Source organism: Wyeomyia smithii, chromosome 1 (genome assembly GCF_029784165.1).
Source record: "Wyeomyia smithii strain HCP4-BCI-WySm-NY-G18 chromosome 1, ASM2978416v1, whole genome shotgun sequence".
NCBI lineage: Eukaryota > Metazoa > Arthropoda > Insecta > Diptera > Culicidae > Wyeomyia > Wyeomyia smithii.
Genome location: NC_073694.1, coordinates 26,016,666 through 26,036,158, shown reverse-complemented (window position 1 = coordinate 26,036,158; position 19,493 = coordinate 26,016,666). Strand labels below are relative to the sequence as shown.

Genomic DNA, 19,493 nt, shown 5'->3' with positions numbered 1-19,493 from the left:
GCTCATTATTGATTTTCGCATCCATTCCGCTCATCTAATATTCCCATCGCACATAGAAATTAAAAAAATAAAGAGAGAAAAAAAAAACTTACCATTAGTGCCGTAAATTTATACTTATTAGCCATTATGATTCTAATTCTGAAGACGGTTCTCTGATCTTGTTTCACTATTTTGCATCATTGTCACCTTTTTTTCTAGTAATTCATTTGTATAATCGCTTCTCATAACGACAACCATAACTTCTTTTTTTTTCCAAACCGGAATTCAATCGGTTTCAATCAAACCGGAATTTAATCGGTTTCGTGTAAAAAAAATCTCTTCAACGTGCATTTCAAGTCAGTTTAAATTTTGAACCGGAATTCAATCGGTTCCATTCACACTAGCGATGTAAACTTTCTCAACCAATATTGAATCGGTCGCATCTAGAGCACTTTTTTTCAATATAATCTTCTCAACCGTAATTTATTCGGTTGCCGTCGTAACAAAAATGTCAACCGGAATTCAATCGGTTACTCATTAGGCTTTCGACACAATCACTTTTTTCATCACTTTTCTGCAAAACTGGCAACTCAGTAAAACTCGACATTGTGGCTCGCTCTACATAAGCTCTTTACATTAATCACTACACCCCAACAGATCTACATAACCGTGTACAGCTCTCCTGTTTGTATATTCCATTTTTCTTTAAGTTTGTTATGTACACATGTGAACGCTATCCGATGAAAGAGTGATAGAGAGCAAACGAGAAAAAAAACACTACACTCTCGAAATGGCATACTCATACGATGCGATAAACAGGGGAGCTCAGCAGCAGGCAAACACTACTACAAATAAAGCAGGAATAATTTTTCTGCTAACCAAAATGGCGGTATTTTAACTGCCCATGGAATCACATGTCGATCACACCCTTTTTCATAGATTATAATATCAGCCAATACCAGAAACACTAAAAAAAACACACAATTGGCCGTGATATTTCATATTAGCTTGAACTAAACTACGCTTCTTCACAATCCTACGCCATCGTTGAGCGGAAATCATAATGGGTGCTTTTTTTTCACTTTTTCACAGATGCATTACTTTTCATTTACCTTTTATTTATTTATTATTCCTTTAATGAAAATGACCGGGAAAAACTATTCGACCACACAGTTTCGTTTTTATCCTCGTCTTCACGGTTTGTGGTAGCCAACTTATAGCACGCTTAACCTCTCTAAATAGAACCGGCGTTCGACTCGATAGACGTGAGAAGACTCTTCTTAAACCGACACCAACCGATGGCAGACTATAGGCCGAGATCATGCGTAGGTGGGAGTATTAGTGAGAGCACTGCGTTAGGGGAAACAGAATAGGGTTTTCTGACTCAGTATATAAATAGACACGTCTACCACAGCGCCAATTCTGGTTTCGTTCTGCTCAGTGAAGGATAAGGAGAAGTTATTCGAGATGAAGAGATCAAATGGACCTTTGGATGTATCAAAACTAATTGATTCATTTCATGGATCGTCCTATCGCGTTATCATTCGAGATGAATTTACAGCTTATGGCAGGGAGTTGTACCGAGAGACAAAGGATCTGCAAACATCAATGGGCTTCAAGTACGTCTGGCCGGGCAGAAACGGAAGGATATTGATAAAAAGGCAAGATGGTACAAAGATGGAGGAGGTGGCCAGTAAGCAGCAGATTGATGATATGAAGAAAGCATCCGTAAAGAGATCACTTAATTCCTCATCCAGTCTGATGTCCGTGTCCTCATCTTCTATTCGGGAACCAGCATCCAAGCGTATAATGCTTTTGAATTTGATTATTTATACTACGCAACCAGCAAGTAATAATATCCTAGACCACGTAGTTTGTAGTTAACGAGACCATATTAACGGGTATTAGTGACCACTATCCAGTTTTGTCGACCTTCAGCTTGAGTAAGACAGTACAGTATTTATATTGCGCTCTAAACGTATAATTTTCTAAGAAAGTTACTGTACATGCGAGGATTAAGAACCACTGTCCGTGGATGAATTTCGACTTCTGGAAAATTCTACAAATCAAAGAAAATGCTCTGGCAAGCTGTAAGCGGCGACCATCTGAAAGAAGACCCAGAGAACTATAACCGCATGTTTCCAGGATGGTACAGGACGTCAAAGAAAATTAATAAATACTGTTTTTCTACTGTTTTCAACACAACTACTGCTACTACTGATGAAGCTGCACTCGCCGCTTCCGATATCCCAACAAACATGATTTCGGCTGACGTTCCTGAGATAACCGAGGAAGCGCTTCTAAAGGCGGCGAAAAGGTTGAAAATCTCCAATGCTCCAGGACCTGATGGTATCCCTGCTGTCGTATTCAAAAAATGCATCAGTGAGCTTGCTAATCCACTAGTAAAAATATTTAATTGGTCTTTACGACAAGGCAAATTCCCGGCTCTTTGGAAAAACTCGCATATTGCTCCGATTCATAAAAAAGGAAACAGACAAGATGTTCGTAATTATCGAGGTATAACATCACTAAGCGCCTGCTCCAAATTATTTGAAATGATCCTAAGTGATCACCTGCTGTTTCACACAAAAAGCATCATCTCCAGTGATCAACACGGTTTTTATCCTGGTCGTTCTGTGACAACTAATTTGCTTTGTTTCACTTCGGACTGTATCGCTCATATTGAAAACGGGAAGCAGGTCGATGCTGTATACACAGACTTGAAAGCTGCGTTTGATAAAATTGATCATCGAATATTACTCGAAAAACTCGCTAGAATGGGTGTCTCCGACGACCTGGTTTAATGGTTGCAATCGTACCTGAGTGGTAGAAGCCTGAGTGTCAGACTTGAATCCTGCACATCCCGACGATTCACAAACACCTCCGGCGTTCCTCAAGGGAGTAATCTTGGACCGCTCCTTTTCGTTTTGTTTATAAATGATGTCGCATCCCGTCTTGGAGGAGGATGTAAACTGTTCTATGCTGACGATCTAAAGATATTTATGGTCATTGACAAATTTTCCGACTGCCAAAGACTGCAAGATTTGTTGGATATTTTTAAGGATTGGTGTCAAAAAAACCTAATGAATATTAGTGTCCAGAAATGTGCTGTAATTTCATTTCATCGATGTAGTAATCCCATGAAAGCCACTTATACAATCGGACGTACACCTCTTGCTCGTGTCAATGAAATTAACGACCTTGGGGTACTACTTGATGATAAATTGACTTTTGGGCCGCATCGAGCCAATATTATTGACCGTTCAAGTCGTTAGCTAGGATTTCTTAAGAAGGTGTCTTAAGATTTCACTAATATCCATTGCCTGATATCGTTATATTCGGCGTTAGTAAGATCGATTGTGGAGTCGTCAGCTGTAGTGTGGGCACCATACCAGACAACTTAGATTGATAGGATTGAGAGACTGCAGAAGCGTTTTATCCGTTTTGCACTTCGTAGACTTTCTTGGACAGACAGGCTGAACCTTCCTCCTTATGAACACCGTTGTAATCTGTTAGAGATTGCTTCTCTGAAACGTAGAAGAAAAATTCAGCAGGCAATGGTTGCTGCTAAAGTTATTCTTGGTGAAATCGACTGCCCGGCTCTTCTAAGCAAGTTTTCCCTGAATGCTCCTGGTCGAAATCAACGCAGATCACTGGATGAAATGTTTATAACGCCGTTCCACCGCTCTGTCTTTGGATACTTTGAACCAATCTCCAGAATAATCCGTACCTTCAACAAAACTAGTCAACTGTTTGATTTTGGATGTTCCTCGAATATTTATAAACAGAAACTGCTATCAGCTAGACTTTTTTAATATCTGTTGAATTTAAGTAGTTTTTTTATTCATTAAGACTATAACGTGTCAGATAAATTATAATAAATAATAATAATAATACGTTTACGCCCCTCCATGCCTCGATTTTTCTATGACCCGCGCCGGAGCAAGAGGTCGTAATTGAGATAAGAAATCTGAACACAAAGCTGTAGGCCAGTTGGCATATCTGCAAAATTCAAAGCAAAGATCATCACCAGATTTCCTGACCAACACACTTAAAATAAAACACCGAGTTCGGTAAAATTTTACCGGAATCTCAACAGCTGAGCGTTCGGTGAAATCTTCGGTGTTTTCGAAAATTACCGAACAGCTTGTGAAACCACCAACCGAGTGGTCGGTAATTTTCGCAGCTTTTTGGTATAGTGTTTTAAACCGAGCAGTCTGTGAAATTTACCGAAAGAAACTGTAAAAATGATAAAAAATACCGATCGCACCTGTAAAAAATACCAGTGGCAGAAGAGCAGGTTATAAATAAACCTGCCGGTCCCGTCTAAAATGTAACCAAATTAACTAGATTGCTTACGAAAAATGTTAACGACTCGTACATCCTGTTTCAGCAATTCACCATAATCATTTTCCAAATTATAAATATCTCATGTTTACTTACAACAACAATCAAAACAAATCAGCAGCACCAGTAGAAAATATTCGCGTCTTGCACGTATGCGAAGAATGGCCGAAACATTCACAATTTGGCATTTTTACAGATTGTTCGGTAAAAAGTTATACAGATTTCGGTGAATGTAAAATTAAGCAAATATTTCGGTAAAAATTAACGAAATTATGGTAAAACTTACAGATCTTACAGAACAGTTGTAGATTCGATGCTTTTTTGCAGGAATACCGGTACTATTACAATTTACGGATGGATTATTGTAAAAAAAATTACCGAACGACTTTTTTTTGATTAAGGGTGAATGATTAGAGACGTTTTCAACCAATCAATAAGTGCGGCTACCTCCCCGAATTGTTTGAAAGTAGCTCGAGTAATTCCTATTCATAAAGCCAGATCCAAAACTGACGTCAACAACTACAGACCAAAACCTGAACTTTCGACCTTGAGTAAAATTCTGGGAAAAATGCTCGCAACTAGGCTGCAGAACTTTTCAAATGATCACAAAATTCTGTATAGCCATCAATATAGATTCAGGACAGGTTCCAGTACACTAACTGCAGCCAGTGAGCTAGTTGAAGAAATATATATGGCATTGGATTCGAAGAAACTCTCGGGTGTACTCTACCTTGACTAAAAAAAGCCTTCGACACTATCGCCCATGAAACATTGCTACAGAAACTAGAGTATTATGGAGTAAGAGGGATTCCAAATGACCTAATTCGTAGCTATCTTCCATGAAGAAGGCAATTTGTCTGCATAAACGAAATAAAAAGCTCACTGGGTGACGGTTGGCGTTCCGCAAGGTAGCAACCTAGGGCTAGTATTCCTCCTTTACATAAATGATTCACCTAAACTTAATCTACTTCGATACTTCGTTATCGTACAAGGATGCTAATCCTGAGAATATAATACGTCAAATGAAGGACGATTTGGTTTAGCTTCAAACCTTCTTTGACGAAAACCTGCTCTAATTGAATTTATCCAACACAAAATACATGCTAATGGACTCGCCATGTAATATCATGACACTACAACCAGATCTTTTTTTTGCCTGTATGCCTGAAGGGCACTGCGTTATTCTTGTTGATTGTCTTTTGTGGTGGGCCCCGATTGCTGTGCACAGGTTACGGATTGCTCGTGTTCATTGGTGGAGTAGAACTGTTTTGTAATAAACCTGTACAACATAGTTGATGAACCTAATGACCAGCTTGGGATTAGAGCTCCATACTTGGTATGGAGTTAAAAGGTAACTTCCTAAGAAGTTGTACCTAGAGGAAGCAAGAGCTCCGCAAGAGCAAAGCAAATGCTCTGAACTCTCTGGTTCAGATTTTCAGAATCGGTAGGTGTCGTTCAACATTACACCAATTTTCTTTTAATGATTAAAAGCGGCACAATGTCCAGTAAGGAGTCCCGTGATTATCCGTAATTTACTACGATTCAGACTAAGTAACTTTCTGGCGGTTCCAGGGTTCGGATAGATTAACTGTTTGCTTGTCTACAACCCTGTACCTGTTGCCATTGGGATGCTATTTCTAGCCTTTCCCAAGTTAGTAGTCCGTATTTGATGGCGGAATTGGACGTATCCAGAAACGGCTCGGGGTCAATAAACCGCTGAGCTGATCCCTGTCTTGCTAGGTAGACAGCGTGCTCGACTCCGCAATGTCCGGGCACCCAAAACTGAAAAACTGAGTTCTGTCGGGAAAGTTCTCATAGAGTTTCAATGCATTCCCAAACAAGTTTGAAAGCGTATTTGACGGACTTAAGTGCTAGTAGTGCTGCTGATTGTTGTTATTGATGCCAGTTAATTTGATTCCAGGTTATTCTCCGTGACGAAGAATGACATCTGTTACTTCAGCTGTTTTTCAAATGCCTAAGACCGGGAGCATTGAGTACTCATTAGCCTAAGGATTTACAGAGTATCAAGTCCGGTTTTTACGCAGTAGAAAAAGCTTGGCGTGTTTGCAGCAACAAACAGTAGGGGGAGCTATCCATGACACGATCGTATGGTTGACGTTGGACTACGTAAATTATTATTCATCGAACTCAGTCAGTTGTATATACGGTGGTGCTGAAAAGGACAGTTTCTATTGTTTCCAAAGCGTGCCACCTTACTCAAGTAAGACATAGTCCTGCTCAGCGTTGCAAAGCGATAGAGAAACAAAACATTTCTCCTCCTTCCTTCTTGAGAACGAGGCATATGCTACGCTTCTCAAGTCTTTTGCACACACACTTTCGAGATACTCTTTATTCTTCATGCATTCCCCTGAGTAGCAACAAGCGCGCACCGACACGCGCAAACTCTTTTGTATTGCTACTCAGCGCTTGTAAAGAGTACGCGAGTTCCTGCTAGCGAGAAGGAGTACTCAACTAAAATTACCCTATTATTTTTTGTCCCTCTGCAACCATCGCAAAGCATATTGAAACAATTGTCTTCGGCTGGTCGTTCCCGCGATTAGGGCAATAAATACACAAGAATACACACTAGAAGAGTAGACGGGATTGTGTGCATATGATCTCGGGAGTAAATGCGAGCAAGAAAAAAAGCGAAAAAGGACGAGATATGGCTTGAATTGAGTATTATTCACTGTGTGATAGCGGTAGCAACGAGAACCTAACAACACTGACACCACGTCGGATGACGGAAAGCAACATACGAAGCACAACAACCGATATTCCAACCAAACCGGGAAGCACTAAAGCTTCCGCCAACGTACAGAAGTCCTTCTAGTCCAACGTTTGAGAGTTGGGAACAGGATTTCCAAAATCGAAACGCACCGATAGCAGCACCCTAGATGACCATTAGCTGACCCAACGTACACTACTGAATCACTGAAGTCAACCAAGGGCGCACGTTCGAAAGCATGCGGGAAACCTCCAGCTCTCCCGAGCCAGTTGCGCTATTTTCATCATCTGCATCTTTTTCCATCGAATGCTCCAGTCGTTCAAGTCGTCTTGACCCTGCGATCGTGGTAGAGGCGAAGGTTTTTCAAAATCACACACCATACACTCTGATCATTTTTGCAGGTTCAGCTTACCGAGTCGAAGGTAGGCAGCAGCTAATAATATATTTAAAATGCAACTGATAACAAAGACCTTCTAACTGTGTATTACCAGAATATCGCCCACATTCACACACCAAAACAAAGGACTGCTGCTTTCCAGTTGGGACCGGACATCGGTAACTATAACACAGGTCAACGACGATTAACCTCTTGTTCAAGGAAGTATCACCACATCTGGTGTGCCACAGGGAAGCGTAGTTGGCACGCTTATTTTCGTCCTGTTTGTAAATGACGTGTGTTATCTCGTGAACAATCACCGTGATTTTGTCGCGCTGTATGTAAGTAAAAATAACATAAAAAGCTGTAACAAAAGTGGTAAATGTATTTGACACTAAATCCAAATTAAAGTCCTGAAAGTGAAACATGCTCGAAAAGTTGTCTTATATCGAACGTTATTTTATATATAATTTTATAACAGTTTGTCTTACACACGTGAAATGATATGTATCAAAAGAAAAACAAGATAATTCTTACATTCACAACAGCATTCTACCAATCGTTCCAGAGCCTGGTGTGAACAGCGTCCCCGTCGTTTTAGTATTTTCTCAATAAAACCAAAGTTTTCCTCGTAAATTGCATCACGTATTGGAACGTAGTTAAGTCGAGGATCGTTCGGATTGGATCGGCCACCGCCCGGGAGTTTGTACAAACCTGTGCGAAGTAATTTCAATTAATTTATTGTACAATAAATTGGGCTTAATAACAATGCTTCTTTGATTTGCTTTCTGTTAATTTTTTTCTCACCGCTCGCTTTCTGTATCTGTTTGTATGTGTGTGTGTGTGTGTTTTTTTTTCTAACCGTCATTTATAGTTAAATCTTAAGTAGATGCTACCTCGGGACGGGGATATTACTCCACCCGAGTTTTCTGACCTATGTTTTTTTCTTGCTTAAGTACCACCATAGGTTTTTTATTTCTCAATATTTTATTTACTAGCAAACGCCCTCTCTTGAGAGAGAGGCAACTTTTACTTCCCCTGTGTGTTTGTGTGGCTGTGTCTAGTATTTATTTTTTCTCTCAGTGTTGCTATGCGCTTCTAATCTGCTGTTTTGACTCTGTAAGTTGGAACCTACCGTTCTAGTTTTTTTTAGCAATAATATTTCACAAAATATATCCTATCCTCACATCCGGTCCTCTTAGATTTATGCTGTTTTGCCGTTAGTAGTTAATCGGTAATTAGAGTAATAATAATAATTGTTATTCAGCCCCTGCAGCTTGTTTTCTATAGTGTTCACCTGGACTGTGGGCGTGTTCCGATTGAATTGAAGTAATTTACTCTTATGGAATGATAATAACACTTGTTTTTTTTCTGATGCAATGTTAAAGTTATCGCCTTATTACAATAATAAAAAAGTTACTGTTTGTGAACATCGCGGGATTATCGCTATTATTTTTTTTGTCTTCTTTTCTATTATTTAAGCGTTATTTTGCTCTAATTTACATTTCTTGTTTGCTTGCGGTAGATTGGCTTGATTTTAAAATACACAGCTAAACGCGCTTAGCCGGTTTTTTTTTGTTGGAGGAATTATCTCTATTGATGATGTGTGGATCTCATGTTGCTAGGTGTTGCTTTGGATTCTATTTTTTAATAGTTAATAAAATAATGCCGTTTTACTTTGAGAAGGGGAGTCACTGTTAAAATATTACCTACTATAAAGTGTTGTTTCGCTAGGTGCCACGTTTCCCGTTGTTTTTTTTTCGACTTATCGTGTTACCCCGGTGCGGGGTTTGGTGGATGCTAAAGTGCACAAAATAATTCCTAAAAAAGCGGCTGGGTTTTATACTTCCAGTATTCAATACAAACTAGCTAATTGCCACAGCAAAATTGGTAGGTTTTTCCTCTCCCCTCACGATCACGTTTAATCTAATTTCACTCACGCTAAAGTTTACACCAACACCGACTTAAAGGCTAATAGAAGTGACTAACGAATAAAACTATGTAGTACTTTTTTTTCGTAATAGTAAGGATAAAAAATTAAGTACTTCTTTACTTGAAATTTTCTCACATTTTTTTGTGTTTTGTTCTTGTTTTATTTTATAACAACAACGGAATAGTTCAAACAAAAACTAAAAACATTCATTTTTCTCAGTCTCTGCAAAGGTATTGAGAGGGAGCGAGAAGACCGTGGGTTCGCTCTAGGTTTCTTTGAAATTAACCAAAGGGAATGAGCAGTCGTTTTTTTTTTTTTCATTTTCCATCTACGGGAAAGGGGGCAGGAATGTATCGAATTAGCACAGCAAAGAGTGGACGAAATCTTGTTCTAAAGAATACACTTATGTTTTTTTGTTTGTTTGTTCGTAAAGACTAAAAATACTTGACGCAGTCGCATGTCGCGAGATCGAAAGAAACAAAACAGAAAAAAAAACGCTCCGCTTGGGTAGAACACTTTGAGCGTGTATATTGTGGATGACGATAATGCTAGGGATGCTCAAATGACCGAGGAATCACACAATCGAAACGAAAAATTTTGGACGGAAAAGCATCGCTTTTTTCTTTGTTTGTTTGCTTTTAAGATAAACATTAAATGGGAAAATAATTACGGCGTTGTTTTGGCTGCGATAGGGCAATGTGTGTGTTGTGTTAATTACGGGCAGGATGATGTTCAAAAACTGCTTGGCACGTGAATAGTTCTTCTCATATTCTTTCATCTACTTTTTGTATACTAGGTTATGTTTCCGCCTTTACTAGCCATTGTTATGCTCTACGTATTGATTAGAGTAACGAAAAAAAAATTTAATTCTGTGTTGGAATGATTCTAAAAAAGTGCTGCGGTAAGGTGCTTGACTTGTTTTGTTTTTTTTTTTGCAAGTTCCGTTTAGTTTGTTAAGATTAATGTAAATATTTGCGGACGGATACCCTTAGAAGTATTATTTTAAACTCACATATTTTTCCCTTTGCTTCTGGCTTTGAAGTTAGCTGTTTCGGAAACTGCACGTTTGTTTGTTATTTGAGTTAGCTTAAAACGTTGTTTTGTCTTTTTTTTTTCCTCGATCAGTTTTAAAACTTTACATTTGGCATACGTGGTTTTTCACTCTCTTTCCCTATTACTAACTTTTTTCCCATCCTGCTGCTGCTGCGGCTTCCGTAAAATTTTGGTGGATTATTTTATTTTATTTCTTTAATATTTTGCTTGCTGAGTTGCGCAAAACTGTAAATGCGTAAAAAGAATGCTCTGATAGAACGTTTTGCATAATGTTATCCTGTTTGTTTGTTTCTGTTTTTTAATCGCATTTGGCATTGTTTTTGTTTTAGATCGATTTCTCTAATCATGTGCATGCGTGTGCATGTGTGTTAGTGTGATTGTGGCTACGGTAATGATTAGTGCTATCTGTGTGCGAACAATCACTCCGCTAGCGTAGATTTTTTTTCTTAAACACTAATAATTTTATTAGATTTATTTATTTTTCTCTACCGTAATTCAAGCAAGCCTTAGCTTTAGCCAGCTTTATTCCATATTTTTGTCCCCCACAACAATGCGAGAAAGCTTTGCCTTGATACCGATTTGAACCGTTAAAAGCTTGTTTTTTGTTCTACAGTAATGTTACGCAATGTCAAGCGTAAGTTTCCATACATAATAAGTAACAATTATTCCCTCCCCGCCTGCGCATTTCTCCAAAAGCCGCGAGATTTTGGCAACAATTTCCTTCTCCTCCTCTCTCTCATCCTAGCTCCTTGATTGATTAAAAACCCTCTAACTATCTAAACATGTTAGTACACAAACCCCTCCCACATTTGTTACTCACCGAAGAATGCAGGATTTTTTTTCTCTTAGTACACTACCACATCGTTACTACTGCTGGCACTGCTACTACTAGGGGTGGTAGTAGGGGTAAGAGTCCCACCGCTAACGCCTCCGCTATGCGGCTGCTGCTGCTGCGGTTGATGATGACTGTGTTGTAAGTGTGGCGGCGGAGACTGTCGGTATTGCAGTTCCGCTTCGCCTGCGCTCGTCATCGAGACGTACCGGAAGGACGAGTTTCAGTAGCGCTGCTGGTACTCGTGGTGCCAACGGTTGAAGTCGATGTGGAACACAATGATCGAACCGGTCGCCAAGCCGGCCAGAAGGTATCTGTAAGTAGAGAAATGGAAAGGTTTGTTGAGAATAACACGCAAACTAATTGTTCAGTGATTATGTTATTAATTTAAACGATCTCTGAACGTTACCCCGAGGAACATCAGCATAGAACACAGCAAAAATATCGAGCAAACTCAAAAAAATTCATCAAAAAGTCGTGACGATTGTTTACCATTGCTCCAAAAAATCGTCCACAAACGAACAGAAAATCTCAATAAAATTATGCTTCCGAAGTTGAAAAAATCTTTAAACTGCCAGTTATGCAAAAGGTAACGAAATAACCGAGGAAGGCACAGAAATGGGATTGAAAATTGCCTCAAAGATGTTGACATGCGCTCATCTCAAGATGGCTTGACAAAGTATTTTTTTTTTAATTCTTTTAGCACCAATATTTAGTGGTTAATTTGTGGTTTCGAAATCCAATTTGTGGTAATTTGTGGTTGAGTAATTTCTGAGAAATTTTCAAAAAACTGAGTCAAGCCATCTCTGAAAATGATTTCGCTTCAAATGGATCGGACAACGATGATATATACATCAATCGAAAGCTCTTAATTTGTGGTTCACGAAAATGTAGTTTTGTAAACATAGTTCATATTAAAATAATTAAAAAACTATTATTTAAATTTTTGAACATTGTTTACCTCTTGTTGTCAACACCGACCATACGCGGCGCTGGATGAGCATAGTACTGGCACCTGCCGATGTTAGTGCTAGTGGGTCATCTAGAACATATCGACAGTCGTTCATATACACTAAGGACGTTTTTTACGCGGGGGATGCGTTCTAAATTTGTATGGGCCCGCGTAAAAAACGACTTTTTTGAGTTGCAAATATAACAAAGAAAACCGTCCTAAAACGTTTAAACCTCGTTTGAATATGATAGTGGCCAATCTAGAGACCAAAATTCAATATTTTAAATTTTGAGTATTTACACCAAAAATTGTGATTTTTTTTAAAAACTGATATATAATCATTGATCACTCGTGGCCTAAAACGGAAAACGTGATTGAAATGAGGTCGATATCTTGTACCGTTTTTGAGTAATGGAGGAAAGCAACCCGCGTAAAAAGCGACCTTACTGTATACGACATACAGTTGTCGCTGCCGTTGAAAGCTTTTTTGTTTTATTATTCAGGGGGTAGTTGTAGTGGCATATTCCTGAGGCGAGAATATATCGAACTTTAATTCTAGTCAGGACTCACACCTTTGGGCATTTACCATGCGTTTCAACCGTTCCCTACAGTTCTAAGGCCCATTCCCAATCTTCAGGCATCATTCCGGTTTCTAAAATACCCAACAGTCAAATACAGTTGCGTAGTTGGTTACCAAAATATTATTATATTTATCGAAACAAAAAATTGTTCTTTATTATTATCAGGCTGTAATTTATTCCAAGAGTTAAAATGTCTGTGCTAATAGATTTTAATATATAATAGATTTTGTATGAGAAAGACCAGATCACACCCCTAGGTGTATTGATTTAGGTTTTTTTTTTTGACCAATCGGTAAACGGCAAAACTACATTTCCGGAAATGATTCGACCGAAGATCGAGAAAATTACGCTCGCATGTCTACGTAAAACTTCACTTATTTGAGGAAATTTACATAAAACACACGGAGGCTTGTCAACTACAAATATCTGCTAATTGATCAACATTTGCATTTCGCAGCAAATCTGCACATATAGCATCCCTGCTGTTTACATACTGCAAACTATAATCGGTGGTGACGGTGAAAGTCCTTAAGAATAGTGAAGTGCTTCGCAAAAACTGTTAAGGTGATATATTTTATGTTTATGTTTAATTTTATACACCTTCACTTATTTTATTACCTATACACAAGGTTTGTTGAACTCCGGGTAAAAATCACTCACAGCATTCTTAATTCATTCATTGGCAATGGAACAAAAAATAGTATAGAAATAAACACGTTCTTTTTTTTACCTGATTGCAATACCTCTCAATGTGGTGTTACCTTTCTTGTTCGTTTGGCTCCAATTTTGACGGTTCGTTTGGCTCACCGCATATCTCTCCCTTTGAGTATCTCTAGTTTCACCATACTCATCGCTACACGAAAGCTTTCTGAGAAAAAATCAGCTTGGTGGTCTATCAGCGCCGCGTACGGTCGGTGTTGACAACAAGAGGTAAACAATGTTCAAAAATTTAAATAATAGTTTTTTAATTGTTTTATTATGAAGTATGCCTACAAAAACTACATTTTCGTGAACCACAAATTAAGAGCTTTCGATTGATGTATATATCATCGTTGTCCGATTCATTTGAAGCGAAATCATTTTCAGAGATGGCTTGACTCAGTTTTTTGAAAATTTATCAGAAATTACTCAACCACAAATTACCACAAGTTGGATTTCGAAACCACAAATTAACCACTAAATATTGGTGCTAAAAAAATCAACAAAAAATACTTTGTCAAGCCATCTTGAAATGAGCCTAAATTTACTGAAAACACTGCCGAAAGTTCTCAAAAATTCGACGTTAATAAATCACTCGTAACTTGCGTTAATTCTTATTTTTTTTTAGAATTAAGCTCAGAATCGTCGAAAAACGTTTCTAAAACCAGCTAGAAAAGATGGAAATGAGAATAATATCAAACTATTCTCAGAATCGTCAATAGATGCCTTTGATAAAAAGATTTTGATTTCGAAATGAAAAAAAGCCAATTATGTAAAACGAAACGAAATTACTATCGCAAAACCCAAAAAAAGTTGTCGAGTAACTATTGGAAACAAAACGAAGGTGCATCAAACACCGCTAACAAAATAAACAGAAAGTTGTAGCAGATTCTAAAGAAATTACAAAAAATGATATGTATAACTTTTACGAAAAATAAACAACACTAAAAAACTATAATAAATGCCAGAAAACATCAAAAATTAGCTCAAGGTCTATTTCAGCCTTCTATGGCTTTCAGAAGGGGTTTTTGGCTATTCTAGATTTGATTTGGGAACATTTTCTATTTCGGTCTTTTTGCCTTTTTTGACTTTTAAAAGAAGTTTCGGCCATTCTGATCTTAGATAAAGCCTTTTTCAGCCTTTAGAAGAGGTTTTCAGCTATTCTGAGCTTAATTTAAGATCATTTTCTATTTCGGCCTTTTTTAGCATTAAAAAGAGGTTTTCGGCCATTCTGAGCTAAATGAAAGCATTTTCTGGCCTGTTTTTCGGCCATTCTGAGCTTAATTTGGAATCATTTTCTATTTCGACATTTTCTAGCCTTTAAAATGGGATTTCGGCCATTCCGAGCTTAATTTATAATCATTTCCTATTTCAGCCTTTTCTGGCCTTAAGAAAAGATTTTCGGTTATTCTGAGCTTGATTTGGGATAATTTTCCATTTCGGCCTTTTCTGGTCTTTAGAAGGGTTTTCGGCCATTCTGAGCCTAATTTGGGACATTTTCAATTTCGGCCTTTTCTGGTCTTTAGAAGGGGTTTTCGGCCATTCTGAGCTTAACTTGGAATCATTTTCTGTTTCGGCCAATTCTCGCCTTTATAAGGGGTTTTCAGCCATTCTGAGCTTAATTTGGGATCATTTTCTATTTCGGCCTTTTCTGACCTTTGAAAGGGATTTCCGGCAATTCTGAGCTTAATTTGGGATCATTTTATATTTAGGCCTTTTCTGGCTTCAAGAAGGGGTTTTCGGACATTCTGAGCTTAATTTGGGATTATTTTTTTACCCTGGCCTTTTCTAGCCTCCAGAGGGAGTTTTCGACCATTCTGAGCTTAACTTGGGATCGTTTTCTATGTCGGCCATTCTAAGCTTGATTTGGAATCATTTTCTATTTCGGCCTTTTCTAGCCTTTAGAAGGGGTTTTCGGCTATTCTGAGCTTAATTTGTGATCATTTTCTTTTTCGGCCTTTTCTGGCGTTTAGGAGAGGTTTTCTGCCATTCTGAGCTTAATTTGGGATCATTCTCTATTTCGGCCTTTTCTGGCCTTTAGAAGGGATTTTCGACCATTCTGAGCTAAATTTGGGTTCATTTTCTATTCTGGCCTTTTCTGGCCTTTAAAAGGGGTTTTCGGCTATTCTGAGCTTATTTTGGGATCATTTTAAAATTCGGCCTTTTCTGGCCTTTAGAAGGAATTTCGGCCATTCTGAGCTTAATTTGGGATCATTTTCCATTTCGGTTTTTCTAGCCTTTAGATGGGATTTTCGGTTATTCTGAGCTTAGTTTGGGATCATTTTCTATTTCGGCCTTTTCTGACTTTCAGAGGGGGTTTTTGGCTATTCTGAGCCTAATGTGGGATCATTTTCTGATTCGGCCTTTAGAAGGGGTTTCCGGCAATTCTGAGCTTAATATGGCATCATTTTCTATTTCGGCCTTTTCTGGCCTTTAGAAGAGGTTTTCGGTTATTCTGAGCTTAATTTGGGATCATTTTCTTTTTCGGTCTTTTCTGGCGTTTAGGAGGGGGTCTCGGCCATTCTGAGCTTAATTTGGGATCATTCTCTATTTCGGCCTTTTCTGGCCTTTAGAAGGGATTTTCGACCATTCTGAGCTTAATTTGGGATCATTTTCTATTTCGGCCTTTCCTAGCCTTCAGAAGGGGTTTTCGGTTATTCTGCGCTTAGTTTGGGATCATTTTCTAATTTGGTCTTTTCTGACTTTCAGAAGGGTTTTTGGCTATTCTGAGCTTAACTTGGCATCATTTTCTATTTCGGCCTTTTCTAGCCTTTAGAAGGGGTTTTCGGTTATTCTGAACCTAGTTTAGGATCGTTGTCTATTTTGGCCTTTTCCAGCCTCTAGAAGGGGTTGTCGGCTATTTTGAGCTTAATTTGGGATCTTTTTCTATTTCGGCCTTTTCTGGCCTTTAGAAGGGGTTTTCGGCTATTCTGAGCTTAATTTGGAATCATATTCTATTTCGGCCTGTTCTAGCCTTTAAAAGGGGTTCTGGCCATTCTGAGCCTAATTTGGGATCATTTTCTATTTCGGGCTTTTCCAGCCTTTCTAAGAGGGTTTCGGCCATTCTGAGCTTAATTGGGAATCATTTTCCATTTCGGCCTGTTCTGCCCTTTAGAAGGGTTTTCGGCTATTCTGAGCCTTTTTTGGGACCATTTTCTATTTCGGCTTTTTCTGCTCTTTAGAAGGGTTTTCGGCTATTCTGAGCCTTTTTTGGGATCATTTTGTATTTCGGCCTTCTCTGGCCTTTAAAAGGGGTTTTCGGTTATTCTGAGCTTAATTTGGGATCATTTTCCATTCCGGCCTTTTCTGGTCTTTAGAAGGGATTTTCGGCCATTCTGAGCTAAATTTGCGATCATTTTCCATTTCGGCCTTTTCTGGTCTTTAGAAGGGCTTTTCGGCCATTCTGAGCTTAATTTGGGATCATTTTCTTATTCGGCCTTTTATGGCCTTTAAAGGGGTTTTTCGGCCATTATGAGCTTTATTTGGAATCATTTTCTATTTCGGCCTTTTCTGGCCTTTAGAAGGGTTTTCGGCTATTCTGAGCTTAATTTGGGATCATTTTCTATTTCGGCCTTTTCTAGCTTTATTTTCAGTTAAAAATAAACTGAACACCGAGGCATGTCCAGGACTGGTCAGTAGCTGCTTGAATACTTTGCGTGGTTAAAATTAACCTAACTTTAGACTAAGTCTACTTTAATACGAAACAAGTTTATAGGTGTTAGAAAACCGTACTTCATTAGTACCAACCGTTCAAAAATGAGTTTGAAGTTTTGACCGTGATTTGCTCTAGGGTGGACCACTGTACATGAGTACAAACTAATTACGAAAACTTAAAACTTATTCATAGCCTACTCGATTTAATATTTTAAAAACTTCAGGTTACACACTTCCAAAAATTAAAGCTCTTAAACATTGCTTTCTAAAAAGAACGCTTCACATAAGTAAAAAACGTATTTCAGTTTACCACACCTCGAATAAACTGGCGTAACAAGCCATGTTGTTGGTGGAATCACTAGGCTTTGCAACTAACGTCCACGGCAATGGATGAACTTACAGTGAAGTATTGTAAATGATTTGTTCGCAAGAGATTCCATAGGAACTCATGTGACCGTAGCGACTTAGCCCGTTGACCTACCTCACACAACAGCTTAGTACAATACCTAACTCATCAAAGGAGCTTACGCTAGGCAAAACATGGAGGACGTCGCTAAACAAGAAATGCAGCAGGATTACTACAGCAGCACAGCGTTCCCACACAGATTTTTACAGATTTTCCCACATTGTTGTGCAATCAGATATTCCCACTGAAGGTCATTTTGGAAAACAAATGCTAAGTTGCTGGCACTGTTAGTCCATTCATCATTATTTCAGGTGTTGGCAAAATTGAGGTTCTGCGATGCCGACTTGTAACGCCTTATAGTCTTGGGATATTCCTAACTTTTTTACTTTGTACTCTTTACTTTGTAGTCCCGGGATCAGGTCCGGATTCAAGGGGAGAGACAACGTCGGCAAATGCCTCAACTCGAGTTGCCCCTCTTGTCCTGAGCCAGACATGACAGACGGGAAGAGAGAGTAAAGGCCTTTTTTGCTCGTCACTTTGCAGCGGAGCATGAATTCAATTTCACAATTTTTCTTCGTCTAAAAGTTGTAAGAAAGAGGGCCCTACGAAAATATCTGCTCCGGGCCCCCAGCACCCAAATCCAGCACTGCTTGGGATATTCGTATTTCCGAGTTTAAGACCTTCCATGATGACTTGTGATTTTGTGATTGGAATGTACCGATGCTGAAATTCGAAGAATCCTCAACTTCAACTCATAGATATTCAGAAAATGAGGATTACTCAGGAAATTCTCCGCAAAAAATGAGTTTTCAAGAGTATCATGACAATTTGAAGGATGTTTTCATAACTTAAGGCTGACTACACATTGTTCCATGGTGAAACCTTCTTTTCACTTAAAACAAGTACAGACAGTATTTTGACACCATCGAAATCTAAAGCTTTCATAATAATACGAAGCTACTTACTTCTGATCGTGGGTCAACGCCAGCGAACGAATTCCGCTATTGCAGGCAGGGAACGCGTACAGCGGGGCAAGATTGAACGTTCGCCAAACCTCGACGATTCCTTTGTTACCGGCCGTCATCAGATATTCACCGTCACGTGACAGCAACATACACTAAAAAATAAATTTATAATTCACGATCACAGTGGAATTCGTCGACATTTCATCAGCACTCACCTGAAGGTTATCATTATGAGACTCATGCCGCAACAGTTTTCCGTTGATGGTATACGCGGCCACATTTCCGTCATCGTAGTTCACAACTATGAAACCCTCCCGGGAGAGTGTTATATTCTCCGGGGAAATGAAATCTTTCGGTGCCTCCAGCGATCGCAGCAAATCCCCAAAAGTGGTGTGAACCAATACTGGGCCATCTATATGTGGAAGCATTAAAATTAAGTTCGAATTCACATTCTGTTTAGAACACTTACTAATCGACCCGGAAACTACCAATCCAAGCTCGGCGCTAATCACAACCGAAGTCACCGACGTTTCGTGCCCGGTAAGCGTCGCTCGGGGTGTAGGAATCTGCGAATAGTTGAAACCACAAATTACTTCCAATCGAAACTACTCCACAGTGATTTACTCACCTCTCCCTCACCAACAATACTCTGCGTTCGGGCGTTCCAGTGCCACAGCAGGATGGTGCAATCGGCCGAACCGGACGCTATGTAACAGTCGGACGTGATGTTACACTCGGACCGGGACAGGCAGGTCACCACATCGAAGTGGCCGAAGATGATCTGGACGATTTTCGCCGTTTCCGTGGAGAACACCCGGAAACTGTTGTCCCAGAAGCCACAGGCGATCAGAAACCGGCTGTCCACCGTCGTTACGTAGCAGTTCGATTTGATGCGTAGTTTCTGGCTAAAGTTGTCACCTAGATGACGCCGGTTCTGCTGCTGGCTGTTGTTGTGGCCGTTGATTTGAGCTGTGGACGAAAATTCGGA

At 39.1% G+C, this 19,493-nt stretch overlaps 1 protein-coding gene across 16 annotated transcripts in view; it reads right to left on the bottom strand.

Moving 5' to 3' along the window:
- Positions 1 to 8,147: 8,147 nt before the first annotated feature.
- Positions 8,148 to 19,493, bottom strand: part of LOC129718288 (neurobeachin) — a 233,908-nt gene continuing 222,562 nt past the window's right edge. For all 16 annotated transcript variants that reach the window (XM_055668902.1, XM_055668905.1, XM_055668904.1 and 13 more), the window contains 5 exons: positions 19,134 to 19,474; positions 18,975 to 19,071; positions 18,721 to 18,917; positions 18,506 to 18,657; positions 8,148 to 11,562 (listed from right to left, as the gene is read on the bottom strand). In XM_055668902.1, the coding sequence (XP_055524877.1) occupies positions 11,472 to 11,562; positions 18,506 to 18,657; positions 18,721 to 18,917; positions 18,975 to 19,071; positions 19,134 to 19,474 (878 nt within the window). In that variant the 3' untranslated portion in view covers positions 8,148 to 11,471. The remainder of the gene's footprint in view (positions 11,563 to 18,505; positions 18,658 to 18,720; positions 18,918 to 18,974; positions 19,072 to 19,133; positions 19,475 to 19,493) is intronic.